This window comes from Oikopleura dioica, chromosome XSR, assembly GCF_907165135.1.
Source record: "Oikopleura dioica chromosome XSR, OKI2018_I68_1.0, whole genome shotgun sequence".
Classification (NCBI taxonomy): domain Eukaryota; kingdom Metazoa; phylum Chordata; class Appendicularia; order Copelata; family Oikopleuridae; genus Oikopleura; species Oikopleura dioica.
The window spans coordinates 141,098-159,670 of record NC_137294.1 but is presented as its reverse complement, the minus strand read 5'-3'; the positions used below and the strand labels follow the sequence as shown (position 1 = coordinate 159,670).

Below are 18,573 nucleotides of genomic sequence, written 5' to 3'. Positions count from 1 at the left end.
CGTAGCCTTTGACCACCTGGAACTCGGCGTCCGCCTTGCTCTTCTCCATCTCGTCTCTTTTGTTGAGCGTTTCAGAACTGCTGCTCTAGCTCCAGCAGAAAGGCTGGAGAGTTGTTTGAAAGGCTCTTTCCTGATGCGCTGCTCCTCGCGGCGTCGTTCCTGGTCTGTCATTCCGCCGCCGCCGCCGCCGCCTCCTGCCGACTTGAGATTCACGCCCGGACGTTTCATCGGCGGCCCGCGCTGAAAAGGGCATCATCGAAGCCTTTCATCATCGCAATAACGAGTTCGAAACGTACCTTTGGACCGGCTCCTTTCCCTGGCGCGCCTAAGAGCTGCTTCGGCGGCTTTCTTTTCGCTTCCTTGGCCCTTTTCTTGGCCATGTACTCGGCGTCGTTGGCGTTCGCGCTGTCCATAATTTTGGCCAATTCTTCGGCCAGACCTGGATTGTGCATCGCCATGTAGTCTACTGTCGGTTCCACGTCTGGTTTTTTCGCGCCAACTTATTTTTTTATTTTTAAATGAAAAAAAGAGCTGAAATTTTTACCGTTTTTTCTGAAAGCTCCATATTTGTTGATTCTACTGACGACTCGTCCGTCGTTTCCCTTGACGATATCAGCCGCTAGAAGAAGTTTTTGAAGTTATGGCTTTTTTTTTTGGAATTTGAAACGTAATTAACACATGTTTTACACGTTTAACCACAAACAGGGCGAAATTATTCACGCTTTAGATGCTTCTTTCCGACTCAAAAAGATGAAATTTTAGTATGACGGGCTTTTACTGAACAAAAATTAAACAGTTTGCCCAAAATTCCGCCGCTTTTTTATTCAAAATTTCAGGAAAAGCGGTGGAAATTTTCGGCTCCAATTGTTGAATTTCGGAAATTCCGTTATGTAACTGTAGGCTTATTCAAATATCTCAATATATGAGGGCATTTTACTGTATAATTCTTCAGTAAAAACTCGATTTTCGCGGTTTTCACGAAAATTTTCGCGTTTTTTTCTTGAATTTCGGGTTCAAAATCGGTGAAATTTTTGTTTATTTTTTTGATTTTTGGAAGATATGGGAAATCATTATTATTTTTTTTACCATTGGCCGCGCAGATAGAAAACCAATAAAGAATTTTCATTTTGTTTTTTGGTCTTCGAGTTTAGAGCGTATCTCTCTTTCTCTCTGTACGAAGTATGAAAATTCGGTAAATAAAAATGACTCGTTGTAAAATTAAAGAGAGAAAGAAAGTGGGCATTGACAGGTCAAACAGCTCCCCATGAGATTCGTTGCACCAATCGGCACCTCCTTCGATTACCATTGCTCCTGGTGGCGCAGCAGTAGATCTAGAAGAGAGAGCCCCGGGCACTGCGCGTGTGCTAGGGTCAACAAGGCGATTGTACCACTAGAATTACTGTCCGAATCTGTCTCCATGCCCATCCATCTGATTTAGCCTTGTTCTATTCTTTAATAATTCTAAGCGATTGTCTTTGTCGAAAACCTGCGAAGCGGCTTCACCAAAATTTTTAAATAGATTAAAAAGATAAAATATGCGAAGCCGCTTCGCGGCTTTGTTTAGGAAAAAGCCGCTACGCGGCTTTTCATTAAACAAATTTCGGACCCTGACTCAGGTTTTCTACACAAGTTGCCGAGCCGAGCAATTTTTTGTCCCACCCTAGAACGACCGTCATATACTGGCTGGATAGCGATAACATAAGTAGGCTCGTTGCTGTGCGCATAATTATTCTAATCTGGTATTAGTCTAATCGCGCTCGGGCACTGTAAACACTCAATGAAGAGAAGACAGAGAGGCTGGGTGATTGTTTTTATTGCTTGCTAAAAAGAAGATTGACAGTACTTTTTCATAAAAGAAAAAAGAAAGAAAGACTATTTTTTATTCTCAGACTTGAAAAAGAGGATAAGCAAGGAATCGTTTTTTCGATAAGATACATTGAGTATCAGCTCGTATATCTTATGTACCAAATAACATGCTCCAGAATATGCACTCCAAAGAACGCTTAATCACCGTGTGATATTCACATAAATTAAGACCTATAAAAAATAGCTAAAAATAGATAAGTTTATGAATTTATGATTTATGATTATCCTCTTTCCTCATTTTTTCTTCTCATTTTTCCGGTAGACTTCTTCCAAATGCCGACAATCTTGCCTTGAATATCTCTCGATCGCTAAAGTGCCGGGTAATTGCGCCGGGCAAATTAAAAGTTACGTACTGTTTTAGAAATTTGAAAGGATTTTGAAAGCCGCCTCAACAACGTTTTTCTTTCTCGCAACCAGCATTTCCTTCAGATTTTGTTTCTTGAACTGGTTGGGCTGTTTTTTCTTCGAGGAGATGTTTTATTGTCGAATAGAACTGAAAAAATATATTGTTTGCTGCACAATAATAAACTAACTAAATGACTTATTTTTTGCTGGAATTCGTATTCTTGCTGGATTAAGGGTGTCAACAACGATTTCGCCAAATTTTTTGACAATTTTTTTGGATAGTCGTTGACACCCTTAAAACGAGTGTTGAAAAACGAGAAGCCGCTTGCGGCTTCGAGGTAGATTAGACAAAAAAGCCGCGCTTGCAAAAATTCGAGTTCCAGCAAAAATAAGTCAGTCAGAAATGAAAATCGCGGTACTAACATGTTCGTCCAAGTCGTCATTGTCTTCTGGTTTGTAATTCTGTAAGTTTTGGAGAACTTCGCAAGGCAAAAGTAACTCAAAGAAATGAAACGTATCTGAACCGAGATTTTAATGCACCATCTCTAGAACGCTTTGTTATCACCGTTGTTGATGAGATGCAACTTCTTGTGCATGGATCGCAGCTCGGACGCTACCTTTTCCAACTCCCCTTGAAATCGAAGTTCGGGTAGCTTCGATAAACACTCGCCGTCTCTAGTTTCCTTTTGATGCTGGGCATGGTCGACAAGGCAGCGCAAAAGTTGCTGTTTTGCGCACAGCAAAATTCGTTTTCCTCGTCGCTGAGGATCTTTGCCAGCTCAAATTCGTGAGCTCGATGTCTTGCTCGATCGTCACAGAGTGATAGTACTCTTCCTTGCTTTTTCCTTCAAAATCGACTTTTTCGGATCGAAAAGGTGCTTTTTATTCAAAGATTCCAAATGGAAAAATATTTTTCAAAATTACTCGAAACAGGGAGTGAGGGCCCTTCTACAGTAGTTCTACAGTCTGTGCCCTTACTGTTCATGACCCACCGTCATGGCTAGAAACAGAAGACACAAGTATAACAGGCTGGATTGCCACTGAAATGCAAGGTTTTTGAACCAAGTATTTGTCCAAAGTTTTTATCAATTCGAATAAAGACCAAGCATCAACCTTGAAAATCCGTTTCTTTCGCTTGTAGCAGGGCGTTCTTTTCCTCCAGCTCGGCCAAGGAGTCGTTTTGCAAGTCAATATCGGCTCGTAATCGTTCTCCTGTGCTAACAGCTTCTTCCATCTTCGCCAACTAAAAGACAGTTTTTCAATCAAAAAGCCAAGAACTCACGAGTTGGACATGTTCGTCGATGATGTTTTTCTTGGATGGAAATTTCTTCGATCGCGACGAACGAAGCGACATTGTCGATGATCCAAAAGCTCTCGCATCTCCCTTTTATTCGATTCCACAGACAAGAAATCTTGAATGAAAAAGATGTGAATCGAACTTTTCTTGGAACTTATTCCAGCGAAGGAGTTGCTCAGCGAAAGAGTTTCGGCTCTTTTTTCCGTCAACTTTTTCCCGTTTTATTTATGAAAAAATGATAAAAAAGATGTTGAAAAAACTGTCCTTTGGAGTCGATTCGGATGTACTCAATTGCAAAGTACTTCGCTTTGGCAAAAACATTTTCTCGGAGGAATCCTCAATTTTCTTTGAAACTGCCTTCATCCCTCTTTTTCGCACTAACCCTTCGTCTCTGGGCGAAGAAGAAGAGAACGATTTTGGCGTTATCATCGACAGTGACGTAGTCGATCCTTCCCAGCCTCTTTTTTAGAATCTGAATTCTCACGTAATTAATGTTCAATTTTATTCCCAAGCCTTTTCAAGCAACAATAACGTCAATATGAATTAAAAGAAGTCAGATCAAAGAATTTCTCCTCCGAATATTCTCCCCAGCCATCTGCTAGTGCTAATAAAATAGTGCAAAAGAGGTTCAATAAATAGTACTCTGTAGAATCTTTCGATCGGTAAGTTGGAGATTTGTGAGAGGCGTTTTGGAACGAGTTTTTAAAAGGAACAGAAGTATGGCACCATACTATAGAACTGACGCTCGCCTCTCTTCAAATTACGGCCTGAGCGGAGCAGGATGACAACAATCATGTGCGCTTACTCCAACCCTCGCAGGTTGAAAATGAACAAAACAAAGCTCAGGTTCACCAAAAACTTCCTCAAGGCTCGACAACCTGATTCAGGGTCAGGAAAGCATTTTAATAAGCCGCAGTGCGGCTATTTTTAAAGCAAAACCGCGAAGTCGGCTTTTATCAAAGTTTTTCTGGACCCTGACTCAGGCTTTCTACTCAGGTTGCCAGCCCAGCGCTTTCTACTACTCATCAACCGCTACTACTCTTAGATCAATCTAAAGAAAGAAAAGAAGAGACAAAAGACAGGGCCACCGATATCGTTTTGAAATTTTTCATCGGTGGCCCTGAAGTAAGGAAGTAGAGGAAATTGATTTTATTCAGGGTTGAAACATGTGTGCGACTTGGTTTTCAAGAAGCTTAAAAGCAAGAGGAGAGAGGGTTTCTCCCTCTTTTGCCATTTTCGCTCATCATCTTCCCTTTTCGCGGATGATGATGAAGTAGCAGGCGTATTTCGCTTCTTGAGCCAAGTTGCACCGTTTCTCGGCAAATTTCCGCCTCTTTTCTCGCGCTACGGATTCTGAAATCAAAAAATTTTAATAAAAAAATCGCGAAAATGCGGCTAATTACCTTTTTATTGCTCCCCGCGGACCGTGAAAGTCACGAAAAGTGTCTGACTGAGGATCTGCATTTTGCCCTCACAACAACTTCGATTCTAGAGACACTCGAGAAAAATTTTCTTCAACAACAACTCAGGAGCTCGAGAGAAGCGCCTTTTTGCATTTTGAGTCGAAAATAATAAACTTCGACCGCTTCTCGAATTTTTCAACCGGTCGCCTAACCGCGGTTAATCGCGGTTAATCGCGGTTAATCGTGGTCAAAAATTTTAACCGTAAAAAATCGAAAAGAAATCGATTTTTTCTTTTGAACAGAAAAAGAAAAGCATCAACCGTTTTTCAAATTTTTCAACCGGTCGGTTAACCACGGTTAATCACGGTAAACCGCGGTTAAAAATTTTATCCACTCAAAATCGAAAAAATCGATTTTTATAGGGAAAAATGCTGATATCTTTTCTGTTACCACATTACTGTAAAAATCACAGTAATACTGTAGATAACTTACAGTTGTGGCCGAAAAAGAAGGGCGGCGATTAGATTCGCCGCGAGATATCAAGTCTCATGTGCCCGTGATCTCAAAGTTTGATAAATCGAATGACGCCTTGAAAGACTACTGTCTCAGCGATGTCCAGCGATACTTTAATAGCACATCGAGTTACCTCACTCTCGAATTATTTCTTCGAATTGTGTTCAATCGTCCAATTTCGAAAAAATATCCCTTACTAAACTAACTTGCCTCTATTACTGACTCCGATTTCAACTTTGGAAAATTAAATAACAAATTAAATCGAACCCTCTTGTTTTCCAGGAAACCTGACTCAGGGTCCAAAGAGCAAAAATCAAAAGCCGCGCAGCGGCTTTTTTTATAAAACCAGAAATCAATAATAGATTGAAATGGCTAGATTCGCGAAGCTGCTTTGCGGCTTCGTTTGTAAAAGCCGCTACGCGGCTTTTCATTTTAGCTCCTCAGACCCTGACTCTGGATTTAGACAATTCCTGACTCTTTTATGATAAAAAAATATATCAAAAACACGGAAAATAATTACGATTGAATTTCAGATAATTATATCCAAGAAGTGAAATCATCCAAATCATGACGCAGAATAGCCGAAATGACTAGAACACGATTTTGCTGCTAAGAAGGGGTAAAAGAGGACGCTCTGACTCGCAGGTCTCATTTCCAGCGGAGAGGTAGAGCGCAGCAGTTTTGCCCGGGCACAGCGCCGTATAAAAACCCACTGCTCGATAGAAACCGATTATTAACTCCGACTGCTCGCCAAAAATCAAGAATGCCACGAAGGAGGCACTGCGCGGCCAATTGTCTCAACAACGGGCTCTGCATCGAGCAAGGCTCTTCCCAAATTTGCATGTGCATTGGGGGCTTTACTGGCCACCGCTGTCAGGTACAGTCTTTTTACTGTCTCCCTAGTAAACCTTCTTTAGTACAAATACTTTTCTCCGCAAATGGAAACAAACGGGGGCGATGTGGGGGATGCAATTTCTGGCTCTAGAATCGGCAGCGGTCAAATTCAATCGATCGTTTTTGGCTACCAGTTCGTCGTGCTCAGCCTCTTCCTCGCTGTAGTCGGCTTGTTCGTCGCTCGAAGGAGGAAAAGGTAGCTGCCAAGGAAGCCACAGTAAATCCATCACAATCATCGAAATCGAATGACGTCGAATTGCTGGTCGAAGAAGCGTCCCGCAGCGCGCGGCCCTAATCGGCACAGGTCAACTGGAACATGTGCCCTACAAGCTACTGCGAAATTACTACTACTAGTCTAATTACGTGTCAATCCATTCTTGTATATACCAATCCTCTCAATCCTCTGTCGGCAGAACTCCTCCTTGATTTCATCTTCAATCTTTATGTTAAACAATATGTAATCGAATAAACTATTATATTATAAAAGTAACTTTTCCTCACATCGTTTTTTTCAAGTAAAAGAAAGAATAAGGGTACTATCTTGGATTTCCCCAACTTGTCGGTCAAATAACTTCGAACCTGTCAATGTTAGCAGAAGTCACGTGAGGTCTGTAAGTAGATATATTCTAGATCTTTATTTTTACAGAAGGATTTGAATATTTCTCAAGTAGAAACCTTTCCGGTAATACAAGACAAAACAAAACGGGAAAAAACAGCATTATTATTCTCAAAATTAGAATTCTCAGATATTTATAATGAAATACATAGACGGTGAACCGACTTAATCTCGCAATCGAACATGTTTTTCAACACAAAATTGATAAGGGAAAGAGATGGTTCTAGTTGAGCAGTTTTCTTCAGAGGTTCACACGATGACGATCTTTATATTTTCCCATTTTTCTATCGGAAAAATCTGATAATCCTGTTTTAACAAGTTGTATTTTGAAGTGAGGAATGATGTCATTGCTTTGATATCAATCTTTTCTTATGAGAGCGTCTTGCAGAATAGAATACGTCTTTCGGAGAAAAGAGACTATATTTTGGTATTGATATTAGTAAATAACTAAATTGCGGTCAAAATCGACCTCACTACCATCGAAGCAGCCCTGGGAGCCCTGGGAGCGTGGAAGGTGGAAAATGTGTTAAAAAGGAGGAGACGCGGCGGGAGAGCTGCGGAAATGCGATCTGGAGCTAAATCACACATACGCTGGATTGAGCACCCATCAGGGGCCCATCGGGTGCGCCCGCTTACAACCCCTATAAATACTACTCCCTTTCCACCAAGGTTAATCGCACACACTTACAAGAAGGCAAGAGACTCAAAAGAACTCAAAACTTACAATCATGACCAGGCACTCACACTCAAACTCGGCAAAAAACGCAGACAAGAAAATGCAAGATCTAAGTGGAGACGAACTTCGGTGAGTTTTCTTATTCAAAAGTCAAGCTGAGTCAGGGTCCAAGAGGGCTTTTACTAAAAGCCGCGAAGCGGCTTTTAGAACCGAAGCCGCAAAGTGGCTTCGCCGAGTCGTAAAAAGAGATTGGAGCAGTAATTTTGCTGACTAGTAGAAGTACAGGTGTTTTGTTATGTCAGTAATGGCAGCAATTTGCGCAGAAGTGTTCCGAATTTACCCTGATTCTATGTTTAGATGTTCCAGAAAGACGCTACTATAGTTAGATGAAATCGGATATTTTTGACATCAGTGATATCGCTCCTTAATCAGATTTTAAACTACTCATTCTAATTCAATTTGCACGCATATCGCTACATGCATGATTCCTTTAGCTAGAAAAGCTACAATCAGCTGACTCAAACTACGTCAGATACAGTAAGAGCAGTAGCCAGTAGCGCGAGATGTCAATAAAGAACAAGATATGTTGCTAGGTGCCCACGGACATTTAATCTGTTCTAACTTCCTCCGTCGAGCCTCGTGGGGAGCAATTACTTGAAACTAAGCACAGTTCATTGAATCTCCCCGTGCCCAGTTTTCTCCCTTGAAAATGAACCCTTCTGACTCTCTCTTTCTTTTTCAGGCTGAAGATCAACGAGCGCGAGCGGCGACGAATGCACGATCTCAACTCCGCCATGGACGGGCTGCGCGGTGTCATGCCCTACGCGCGCGGGCCCTCTGTCCGCAAACTCTCCAAGATCGCCTCGCTGCTTCTAGCGCGCAACTACATTCTCCAGCTGCAGTCCCGCGTCCGCCAACTCGAAGCGGAACTGGCCCAATCCGCGTCAAGTCCACCGGCCAATTTCAACTCCAATTCCACTTTTCCCAATTTCGAAGCTTTTCAAAGCTCCAGTCTCTCAATCTCAAGTTCCGATTCGGATGCATCAACAAGCAGCTCGATCGAAAACACCCGCCCGGGACTGAAAAGGCAGCTAGAATCGATGAGCCCAAAAGGCGCGCTGAAGAAGCCACGGGTCAACTTTGCAGATATCAATACGCTGGCGTGACAATAAATCAGCCAAACTCGCCCATCTGTACGAGCCTATGTACGAGTATAAATCCAAAGAGTTACTATCCGTCTACTGTAACTACTGACCCTTTTCTCACTGTACAAAAAAAGAAAGAAAGGAATAAAAAACAGCTCCAAATTTTCACTCTTTTTTGGCTCGGAAACCTGTGAAGAAAACCTGACTCAGGCTCCTGAAACTTCCTTTTACTTATTCAAGACCCTGACTCAGGTTTTCTTCACAACTTTCTGCCGAGCCCAGTTTCTAGCGTCGCTAATTGAGACTTTGAGACCTTGAGAGATAAATAGAAGTGACGAAAAAACAAAAGAAGAAAGCGATACTGTTCAGCTGCAACTCACGTCATTTTTTTCTTTCTATCTTTTTTTTCGTCACTTGGCAAATTTAACTTTTTTTCTTGAACTTTTTTTTTGATCGAGATTTTTTTTTCAATTTGAAAGAGAAAGAAAAAAATCTGAAATGAGAGAAATTCTGTAAGTTTCTTTCGCTTTTTTGCGTGTTTTGAAAAAGATGTTCTAGTGCTGCAAGAATTGCGTGCGCGCGTTGTAGCTATTGTGGCAGCTGGTGTCAGGTGCAAGGCGTTTTTTTTTTCTTCTCTTTTCTCGTAAAACTAAAACGACAGATAGCCACAATAAACCAGCAGCATCAAGCAAGAGCCCTGAATCCTGCATCGCCAGAGAAAGCTGCTAACATCCTTCGTCGCCTTTTTTTCAGAAGATTTCAAATTTTCATCTTTGATTGAAATTTTCGATTAATTTTGAGGAATTAGAAGAAGAAAGAAATCAAGGAAGAGAACCGGTCATTTGCGTTCAAAGCTCGGCAACCTGTGGAGAAAACCTGAGTCAGGGTCTGAAAAACCTCAAGTGAAAAGCCGCGTATTGGATCAGTTATTTTGGGATCTCGCTTCGCGGCTTCGTTTTTAAAAAAGCCGCTACGCGGCTTTTCATTAGAGATCTTTCAGACCCTGACTCAGGTTTTCTACACAGGTTGCCGAGCCTTGTTTGCGTTTATTATCGAAAATTTTGCAAGATTTGGCATTTTTTCGGAATTTCAGATTCTTGATTTTAATTTTTTTGGGAATTTTTTTATCACCAATCTGAGTACTAATCAATTCGAGACCAATTTGGAGCTGTCGAGAAAACGAGAGCTATCCAATAAAGATGGACTAGGCGGGCCTGCTCGTCTAGACGACTTGGAATCGCCCAGCACTGGTACAAAGAAGGTGCTTAGCACCGGATACACTTCTTTTCTGAAGCGCGTGAACTTTATTGCGCCCGGCTGTCCAATTCGATACCGTATTTTTGCCACTTAGCTTTTGCAAAAAAAGAAGAACTAGAACCAGTGGAATTCGAATTCGAATTCAAAACGGAAATCAAGGAAGAACCTCTTTTAAAATTCCAGGGCGGAATTGAGCTCGGCAGCCTGTGTAGAACCCTGACTCAGGAAAGGGCACCAGAATCGTTTGTACTAAAGGTTACGTAGCATGCGGAATTCGAAGAATTTGAACTGCCACTTGAGGAAGCGGCAAAACTAGTAGTGTTTACTTTCTTTCCTTCAGCGGGTTACTATGGATGGAATCTCGCTTTGGCCAGGTTCTCGTACAGTTTCAGCCCGGGAAAGGCGTCTCCAATTGAAATTGCTGCGTCTAAGTCAACACTCTCGAGTCGGGTTTATTCAAAATCGTCTTCCCGGGGAGTTGGAATTCAATTAGAATTAATCAACCGATTCTGTTTCTTTTTTTTTGCTCTTTGGCGATTTCGATTTCGATTTGTTGCTTTATAACTTTGTTTTTTCGCATTTTACGCGGCGCGGCGTTTATGGAGATAAGTGAGAGCACAGGGCAGAGAACGCACTCTTCTCTTCATCTTTCTTCTCTCCATCATCCATAAAAAGAAAGAGCGTCGCGAATTCCCACGCGTGGGAAGTAATCCACCCAGACAACACAGAGTACTACACGATAATGCGACCGCCGCAGCCGGAATTCTAGAGCTTCAGAGAGCAGCGCGCATTCGTAAGGAGACTATTGATTTAGGCATAGATTTGTCCCCTTTTTATTAATTCCCTTGAATTTTTCGTCAAAAACAAGCTATAACTTTTGCCCATATTGCAGAATCAGATGCACTTTGGCTTATCAAGAAAATATAGTTCCAGATATTAATTTTTCTCCGAACCAAAATTAAATTATGGTGTTTCGGAATTCAGATTTCTCAAAAAAAAAAAAAATTTAACCCCCTGAGGAACAGAGAACCAAAAATTTGAGTGTTAAAAAAATTCATGTTTTTTGGTGAAAAAGTTAATGAGGGGTCCTTGAAAGATAGAAAATAACCCAATTTCCAATGCCATTATTGCAGTAATGGTAACAATCTAGCTTCAATTTTATCAGCTATAGTAGATGTCCAGATGAGAGTTTTTCCCAAAGCCACAATTCAATCATGGTGTTTCTTAATATTTGAGATCAAGGAGGAGAGCAAACGTCTTTTCCTCCTTTTCTTCTTTTTTTCTTCCTGGTCTGAGCGCGCGGGGGCTGGCTGATTGATCTTCCTCTCGCTAGACAGAAAAAGTACAGGGACCGTCAATCGAATTTGATTGAGTCGGTCTCCGATCGGCGCAATTTTAATCGTTTAGCTTCGCTTTGGCCTTCACTTCGGACTGGGCAGGCTCTTTAACGATCAATCAGTCTGTCCGTCCAGCTCCTTTAACTCCGAAATTAAATTTTCCAGTTTTGTCTTTCAGAAAAAAGCTTCTTTTCAGCACGAGAGAGCGGCCAGAACTCCTAGATCGAGGAAAAGAGACGACAAAGTAGCTATCAGAGCTTTTCTGGCGCGGTGACGTCAATCAACAAAATTCGATATGCATTTCAACCTGGCGGAAGTGGATGTCCGTCAAAGTCACCTCAAGGTCGTCACATGACGTAAATTCGCAAGAAACGCAAATTTACTGAAGAAGACACTTTTGGAATTTTATTCCAAAATTGAGATTCTTCAGAGAGACAATTTGACGAAATTCCTTTCTCCAATCAGTATCAGCCTTAGGAAAGTAGCCAGAGCTAGAAAAGCTACCTGTGTAGAAATCCTGAGTCAGGGTCCTGACACAGAGCTTTTATCAAAAAAAAAGCCGCGGTATAAAAGATATTGGCAAACCCGTTTTGCGGCTAATTCCACGCGGCTTTTTATCATAACTTTTTTAAGGATCCTGACTCAGATTTTCTACACAGGATCCAGAGTCTGATTCTGGAAGAAAAAAAATTTTTTAAAACTTTCAAAAGACAAAGAAAAGAAGGTCAAAATGACCTTTTCCGCTTTGTCGAGTTATTTTTATTTTTAGCCAGTTATGAGGGCTAAACCCTTATGAAGATTATTTATGCTTGTTCTCCTCGTTGATATCATTATGCTGCGCGAAGGTGCAATTATGGCGCGTCGTAAAATACAACCAGCAGTATATTTTCACAGCGCTAATTTGCAACATGCAATTTTTATGATTTGAGCTGCCTGATCATAATTTGCAGCATAATTATAACAGGCATCATAAAACAAGCGCCATTTCTGACTCGCTCATCATTTTTCTTTTCCACTCGTTTTCTCTCCATTTTCAGGTCTTTTCGACTTTTTTTTCTTCCTGTTTTTTTTTCTCTCTGCGATTTTTAGCTCTTTTATCGTGGGAGCTGCTTTACGTTTTTATTTTTCCGATTTCTCAGATCGAGATTGATCATTATTGAATTTGACCAACCATCATTATAAAATTCAATCTTCGAATCTTTAATTTTTCCGCCTGACTTCGTCAACCTGAGAAGAACCCTGTTTCTCAAAACCTGAGTCAGGGTGCAAAATTCTTCAATTCAAGCTTTTTCAGGAGCCTGACTCACGTTTCTTCGCCAGAATTTTAAAAATAGATTGAGATGATATTTTAGACCCTGACTCAGGTTTCTACACAGGTTGCCAAAATAAGCATCTCAATTTATTTTTAAAATTCTGAGTAAGCCGCTTTGCGGCTTTTTTTTTAAGAAAGCCGCAAGGTGGCTTTTATTAATGCTCTTTCAGGATCCCAACTCAGTTTTTTTACACAGGATTTTTTTTTGATGAACTCAAGTTTCTAAATTTCGCGCATTTTTGTTTAAAAAAAATTAGCGATGAAAAATTCTGCTTTTGAAGCAACTTTTTTTTAGGCCGCTCGTACTGTCTGTGTCTTTTTGCAGCGCGGCCTAACTGTATTTCGAAAGTTACAGGGTTGAACGTGATCGCAAATAAATCTCGTTCAGACTGTGTCGCTAGCGGAAGAAGAGCAACTGCGATCCAAGTCGACCCAGACCTTGCTGTAATTTATTTCAAGAAACGAGCAGGATCCCTATTTCGCCCGAATGACAAAAAGTTGTACGAGTCGGAGCAGAACCGAAAGCAGATAACAGCAAAAACAAAATAATAGCGAGACACACATGATCAGAGAGACTGTGTTTCTACTGCTAAAGGTACTGTATTCAAGGCTGAGCTCGAAAACCTGTGTGAAAACCTGAGTCAGAGTTCGAAAATTCATCGAGATTGTTAATCCTGACTCATAAACCTGTTCAGACGCCTGAGTCAGGGTCCTGAGTCAGGATTAACAATAAAGATGAATTTTCTAACCCTGACTCAGGCTTTTACACAGGTTTTTCAGCCCGGTATTTTTTGATTGTTGAATTGAATTTGAATTGAATTTGAATGTTTAGCTTTGTGTTGTTACATTTGCTGAAACGAAGAGCTGCCAAGACCGGTACAGCTGCTGCATCGAACAGTGCTCCGCTTTTCCGATTCTAGCGAAGCCGGTCGAAAGTGGCGAAAGTAGCGCCGCTGCTTTGAGCGACTTTGAAAGTCGAAATTCGGAAAACCGCGTCGTCTCTTCGCTGATCGATGATGCTAGCCAGGTAAAAGCGAGAGAAGCGTTGAAACGTTTAAACCTATCGAAATGAGACCACCCTCGATTCCCCTCTTCCCGCTTCCAATTAGAGATAATGTAGCGATTCCCGATTTTATGGTCGATTTCAATTTCAGGAGCCGAAGTACTTCAACTTGGCGAACAACTGCGGCATGCTCCGCGGCGATTTCAAGCTCGACGACGAGCTGATTACTTTGAACAGGGGGCGCATTCTCGGATCTGAGCGGAACGAGCACATCGAGGGACTCGACAGGCGCTTCGATTCCATCTTCATGGGAGCGCTCAATGACAGGGTAAGGAGTTGGGCTCGGTACCACCTGTGTAAAATCCTGTGTAGGATCTGATTTTACAATTCACCGGATTTGAAACGCCAGCACTTCGCAAGCAGCCGTCTTACCGACCTAGCCAGGCGATTTACAGTCAAGGTCTGTCCTACTGTAGTTAGTAGTAGTACCTTACGTAAGTGATGAAATGAGCCTTTTCAGGTCTATTTTTAGGCGGCTCACGTACTTCCAAACTTCGCCGGCCACCGACCCGCCAAGAACAATCGAGACATCGCAACCGGCTTCTCAGAGGCGGAGTTCTCTCGAAACACAGTCGACGACCCAAAGATGCGCAGACGAAGAGAATCGAGAAAATCATCAAAAGTAAGGGGCTCAAAAAAAGCTCAAAAATCAGCTCAAAATATTTTAAAGAAATCAACAAAAAGGAATCGCACAAATATTCGCCCTGGCATGTCCATATTGAAATCACGAAAATCACGACGAAAAGTCGAGCTTCCAGAGATTCCTCCATTAAAACCAGGTAGAACAGCTCTCAAGCCAGCTTTTTTTTTTGACCAGCTTTAGGACATGCTTCGGAGTGTTGCTTTCGTCCTCTGTAGTAATAACATCGGCGCACTGCTTCAAGCGATACAACACGTCAACAGAGGAAGTCGACACTTTTCTCACCGAAAACGACTTCATCTCCATTTACGTCGGGCTGGAACATACCAACGACATCGGCGCCCCCGAAGAGAGCTCGAGAAATGAAAGGGTTCAAAAAGCACAAGCTACGGCTCAGGAAACGGTTCAGTTTTTTGGTTCTCTTCCTTGATTTCAAAAAAAAATAACCGCCGAAAAAAGGATGTAATCTTCCACCCTCTTTGGATGACCCCGTCGCACAACATCGCAATAATCAAATTGGATCAAAGTCAATCCAGCCCGTTCCGGCTCTCCAGCCTCGTCCACCCAATTTGCCTCGGCGCAGAGACCTTCGAGCTGGAGACTTCTGCCCACGCGCTCATCTCTGGCTACGAAGTCAACAGAAAATCCCCGGATAAGGATGAAAAACTGCAGTTTTCGCTTTTGCGAGTGACGTCGCCTTCGGAGTGCCGGAAGTTCGGAGCGAGCAGGAAGAAGGAAGACTACTTCGATGATGAACAGGCGCAGTTTGACTTTTCCCAAATTGTTACTGCCGAGAGCGGGAAGCTCTATTGCGTCACTGCCAAAAAGAAAGAGCTTTGCAAAGGTAGGAAAAGCTTCAAACCCCCTTCCAACCCTTTCATCCCTTCCAGGAAGCCACACGAGCTCACTAATCGCTCCCTGGCGCTGGTCAAACGGAGAAGCCCGCTTCGTCCTGGCCGGTCTGGCCTCGCGCCGCAGCTCGACCAGCGAATCCAACTGCGGCGAAGGACCAGAAATGTTCATCAAAGTATCCCGCTTCAACAAGTTCCTGGACGAGTTCTTGACCAACTGGTCGACTTGGTCAGAGTGGTCCGAATGCGACCAGTCCTGTGGCGACGCGAAAAAGCATCGAGTGCGCATGTGCGAAAGCTACTCGAACGAGCGCAGCTGCGAAGGACTCTCGCACGAGTCCAAGTACTGCCGGGTGAAAATGTGTCCCCAAGTGAGTGGCGACTGGAGCGAGTGGAGCAAGTGCTCGAAACAGTGCGGCGGAGGGCTGCGGACGCGGAGCAAACAGTGCGAGCCGATCGACTTGTGCTACGAAATCGCGGAGCAAAGGGAAAGCTGCAATACCAATCCTTGCGAGTCGAGTTGGGCTTGGTCTGCTTGGAGCGATTGCCAGTGCAGTTCTACTCTTAGGACGCGCATTTATCCGCAGTGCGTCTACAAGGTAAGGTAGATTCTTAGAACTTCCCCCCTTCTTGGTAGCCTCTCATTCATTTTCTAGGGACGAGCGGTCTCCGATGAAACTTGCGCATCAGCCGGGCCGAGACCAACTGAAAGGATAGAAAACGAGCCGTGTGAAAAACCAACGAACCCGGCTACCTGTCATTTGATGATAACAGGAGGCATGATAGACGGAGGCATAGTCCTTCAGGACTCTCTTTTGACGCCTTTTTTCTCACCGTCCAGGATGAGGATATTTGCTCCGCTGCTTCTAGGTAAGCTCCCTTCCCTATCTTTCCTCCCTTATCATTTTCCAGGCCGATTGAGTCGGTAAAAGACGCGTTGAAGAGCATGCGTTTGACTACCGACCACACTGGCAAAGCTGAATGCCAGCAGGGCGAGAGCAAGTACAGTTGGACAGACAGTAGTCGATTCGGACACTGTATGCTCACGCTTGACAACAAGCTGATCATCTTTGGCGGGAGAAACGCGGGCAGTCTTTGGGAAGGAGATCTGCTAGTGCTGAACCCGGCGAATTTGCGATGGGAGAAGCATCCTTTCGGAGGCATCAAAAGGGCGCACGGTTCATGTACAGTTTTGAGCGGGCGCGCTTGGATCTGCGGCGGCGAGGAGCACATGGAAAAGGCGCGCGCAGGGCGGCCAGTTTCTAGCTGCCACTCGTTCAGCTTCAAAGACGGCTGGAGGGACGAAGTGAGCATGCCCGATCCGATCATCAACCACGCCATCGCCGCCTTTCCGAAAACGAACTCGATCTTCATCATCGGCGGGCGATACAACCATCGCGACTGGAGCACTGTGCGCTTCCTCGACGCCGCCTCCTCCCCCACCAGCCGCTGGGAGAAGGCCGCCAACTTGCCCGAGCGCGTCAGAGAGGTAATAACTACTCGCCCTTTCTTTTTAATATATTTGAAGGCGATCGCCTTGACTTTGGACGACTCAATTTACGTCTTCGCCAAGTCTGCTTACAAATACTCGCCGCTGGCCGAGCGTAATTCATGGATTCACTTGGCTTTGATAAAACCCAGAAATGAATTTTTAGGTAATTTAATTCAATATTCATTTCTCATATTTTCAGCCGCTCTTTCAATCGGGCCGCGAATCTGGATGATAAGCGCTGCCCAGTCAGCCAGAAGCAGCGGCCGCCTCACCATAGAACAATTCAACACAATGACCAACCAAACACGTAAGTCCGCCATTTCCTCTTCCTTGATTCCAACCCGTTTCAGAAAGCTTCGACTCGTTCCGATTCGGCGAGCGCGCCAAATTCGGCATCGCGCTGGTCCCTCCCGTCTACGAAAAAACGCTCTTCCGCCAAATTACTTCGCGGCAGGACAGCTACGATGCCTGGCCTTGAATTTACAGCCTCTGTAAGTTGAAAAACTGGGCTCAGCAACCTGTGTAGAAAGCCTGAGTCAGAGTCCGGAAAGAGTAATGAAAGCTCTTTCAGACCCTGACTCAGGTTTTCTGCTCAAGTCCCTGACTCAGACCCTGACTCAGGTTTTTCACACAGGTCGCCGAGCCCAGCTCCAAAAGAAATTGAATTTATATTACTTTTAGAAAGAAAAAGCTCTGTCCGAAAAAACGCCGCAATTTGCAAAAAAGCATCTGAGAACGAAAAACCTAGGGCAATATGCAGTACGAACTTACACGAGATCCATTCTACCTCAATTCAATCTTTGAAAATAAAAATATAAATAAATGCAAAAACCAAGAACAAATCTGTTTCCTTTCTTGTCTTCTTTTTTTAAGAGATCATTTCTTATGCTCTTGTATTGACCCTGAATTAATAATTCAAAATTGAAGGAAAAAATACAATGACCAGAAACCGCCAAACTTCTTTTTCCAAAAATAGCCTTGAAAGGAAAATTTCCAAAAAATCAAAAATTTCTCCGGTAAGAAAATTGACAAAAAGAGAAAGGCCCACGCGATCGTAAAATTTTGTAGAGGAAACAAAAGAAATGATTATTATGAATAAAAAACAAAACAAAAACAGTAGAAAAAGAAGAGAAATGTAGCGGAAATATGAATATTTTTAATAAAAAGAGATATAAGCTGGGCTCGGCAACCTGTGTAGAAAAGGTCCTGAGTCAGGGTTCTGAAAGAGCGGCTTTTCCAAAATAATATGGTAATATTATATATATGATATGAATCATATTCAATATATAATATGACCCATTTTATATATAATATTACCATATAATATGGTAATTTTGGAAAAGCCGCTCTTTCAGAACCCTGACTCAGGATTTTCCACAGGTTGCCGAGCCCAGGACATTAGTAACCAAGATTGAAAATGAAAAAGTAAGAAAATTTCGAACTCCAAGTGTGGAAGTATAGAAGCAGGCATATAAATTTCGTTCGAAAACCCAAAGCGAACGCGAAGCGAAAGCGAAAAATTTTTCCAGCCAAAAAGCGAAGCGAAAGCGAAGCGAACGCTTATCTTGCACAGCGAAGCGAAAGCGAATTCGCCAAGCGAAAAATTCGCCAAAAGCGAAAAATTCGCCAAAAGCGAAAATTCGCCAAGACTGAAAATTCGCCAAGAGTGAAAATTCGCCAAAAGCGAAAATTCGCCGAAAGCGAAAGTTCGCCAAAAGCGAAAATTCGCCGAAAGCGAAATTTCGCCGAAATTGAAAGATATTGAAAGAAATTTGAATAAAACGCGATCTAATAAGATGAAACTTCGACCCATTTTTCATATTTAATATAATAATTATGACACAGTTTTGGAACACCAAGAAGCTG

General features: G+C 42.8%; 4 protein-coding genes across 4 annotated transcripts; 2 read left to right on the top strand and 2 right to left on the bottom strand.

Moving 5' to 3' along the window:
• Nucleotides 1–202: 202 nt before the first annotated feature.
• LOC145709754 (uncharacterized) lies at nucleotides 203–1,268 on the bottom strand. Its single transcript, XM_081787456.1, has 3 exons — nucleotides 1,087–1,268; nucleotides 545–619; nucleotides 203–499 (listed from the first exon to the last, which is right to left on the bottom strand). The coding sequence occupies exons 1-3, from the start codon at nucleotides 1,124–1,126 to the stop codon at nucleotides 225–227; spliced, it is 390 nt and encodes a 129-aa protein (XP_081643582.1). The 5' UTR covers nucleotides 1,127–1,268; the 3' UTR covers nucleotides 203–224.
• An 835-nt stretch (nucleotides 1,269–2,103) lies between these two features.
• Nucleotides 2,104–3,715, bottom strand: LOC145709843 (uncharacterized). The gene is made up of 7 exons (XM_081787546.1): nucleotides 3,651–3,715; nucleotides 3,494–3,591; nucleotides 3,325–3,454; nucleotides 2,777–3,056; nucleotides 2,635–2,729; nucleotides 2,220–2,359; nucleotides 2,104–2,174 (listed from the first exon to the last, which is right to left on the bottom strand). The coding sequence occupies exons 2-4, from the start codon at nucleotides 3,563–3,565 to the stop codon at nucleotides 2,887–2,889; spliced, it is 372 nt and encodes a 123-aa protein (XP_081643672.1). The 5' UTR covers nucleotides 3,566–3,591; nucleotides 3,651–3,715; the 3' UTR covers nucleotides 2,104–2,174; nucleotides 2,220–2,359; nucleotides 2,635–2,729; nucleotides 2,777–2,886.
• Nucleotides 3,716–13,052: 9,337 nt separating this feature from the next.
• On the top strand, nucleotides 13,053–14,843 carry LOC145707217 (uncharacterized). The gene is made up of 7 exons (XM_081784709.1): nucleotides 13,053–13,256; nucleotides 13,494–13,688; nucleotides 13,816–13,992; nucleotides 14,037–14,124; nucleotides 14,197–14,346; nucleotides 14,395–14,503; nucleotides 14,548–14,843. Exons 1-7 carry the CDS (start codon nucleotides 13,224–13,226, stop codon nucleotides 14,792–14,794), a joined length of 999 nt encoding a protein of 332 aa, XP_081640835.1. The 5' UTR covers nucleotides 13,053–13,223; the 3' UTR covers nucleotides 14,795–14,843.
• Nucleotides 14,844–15,955: 1,112 nt separating this feature from the next.
• On the top strand, nucleotides 15,956–17,198 carry LOC145707219 (uncharacterized). Its single transcript, XM_081784710.1, has 5 exons — nucleotides 15,956–16,085; nucleotides 16,128–16,704; nucleotides 16,744–16,870; nucleotides 16,907–17,014; nucleotides 17,058–17,198. Exons 2-5 carry the CDS (start codon nucleotides 16,162–16,164, stop codon nucleotides 17,183–17,185), a joined length of 906 nt encoding a protein of 301 aa, XP_081640836.1. The 5' UTR covers nucleotides 15,956–16,085; nucleotides 16,128–16,161; the 3' UTR covers nucleotides 17,186–17,198.
• Nucleotides 17,199–18,573: the final 1,375 nt, after the last annotated feature.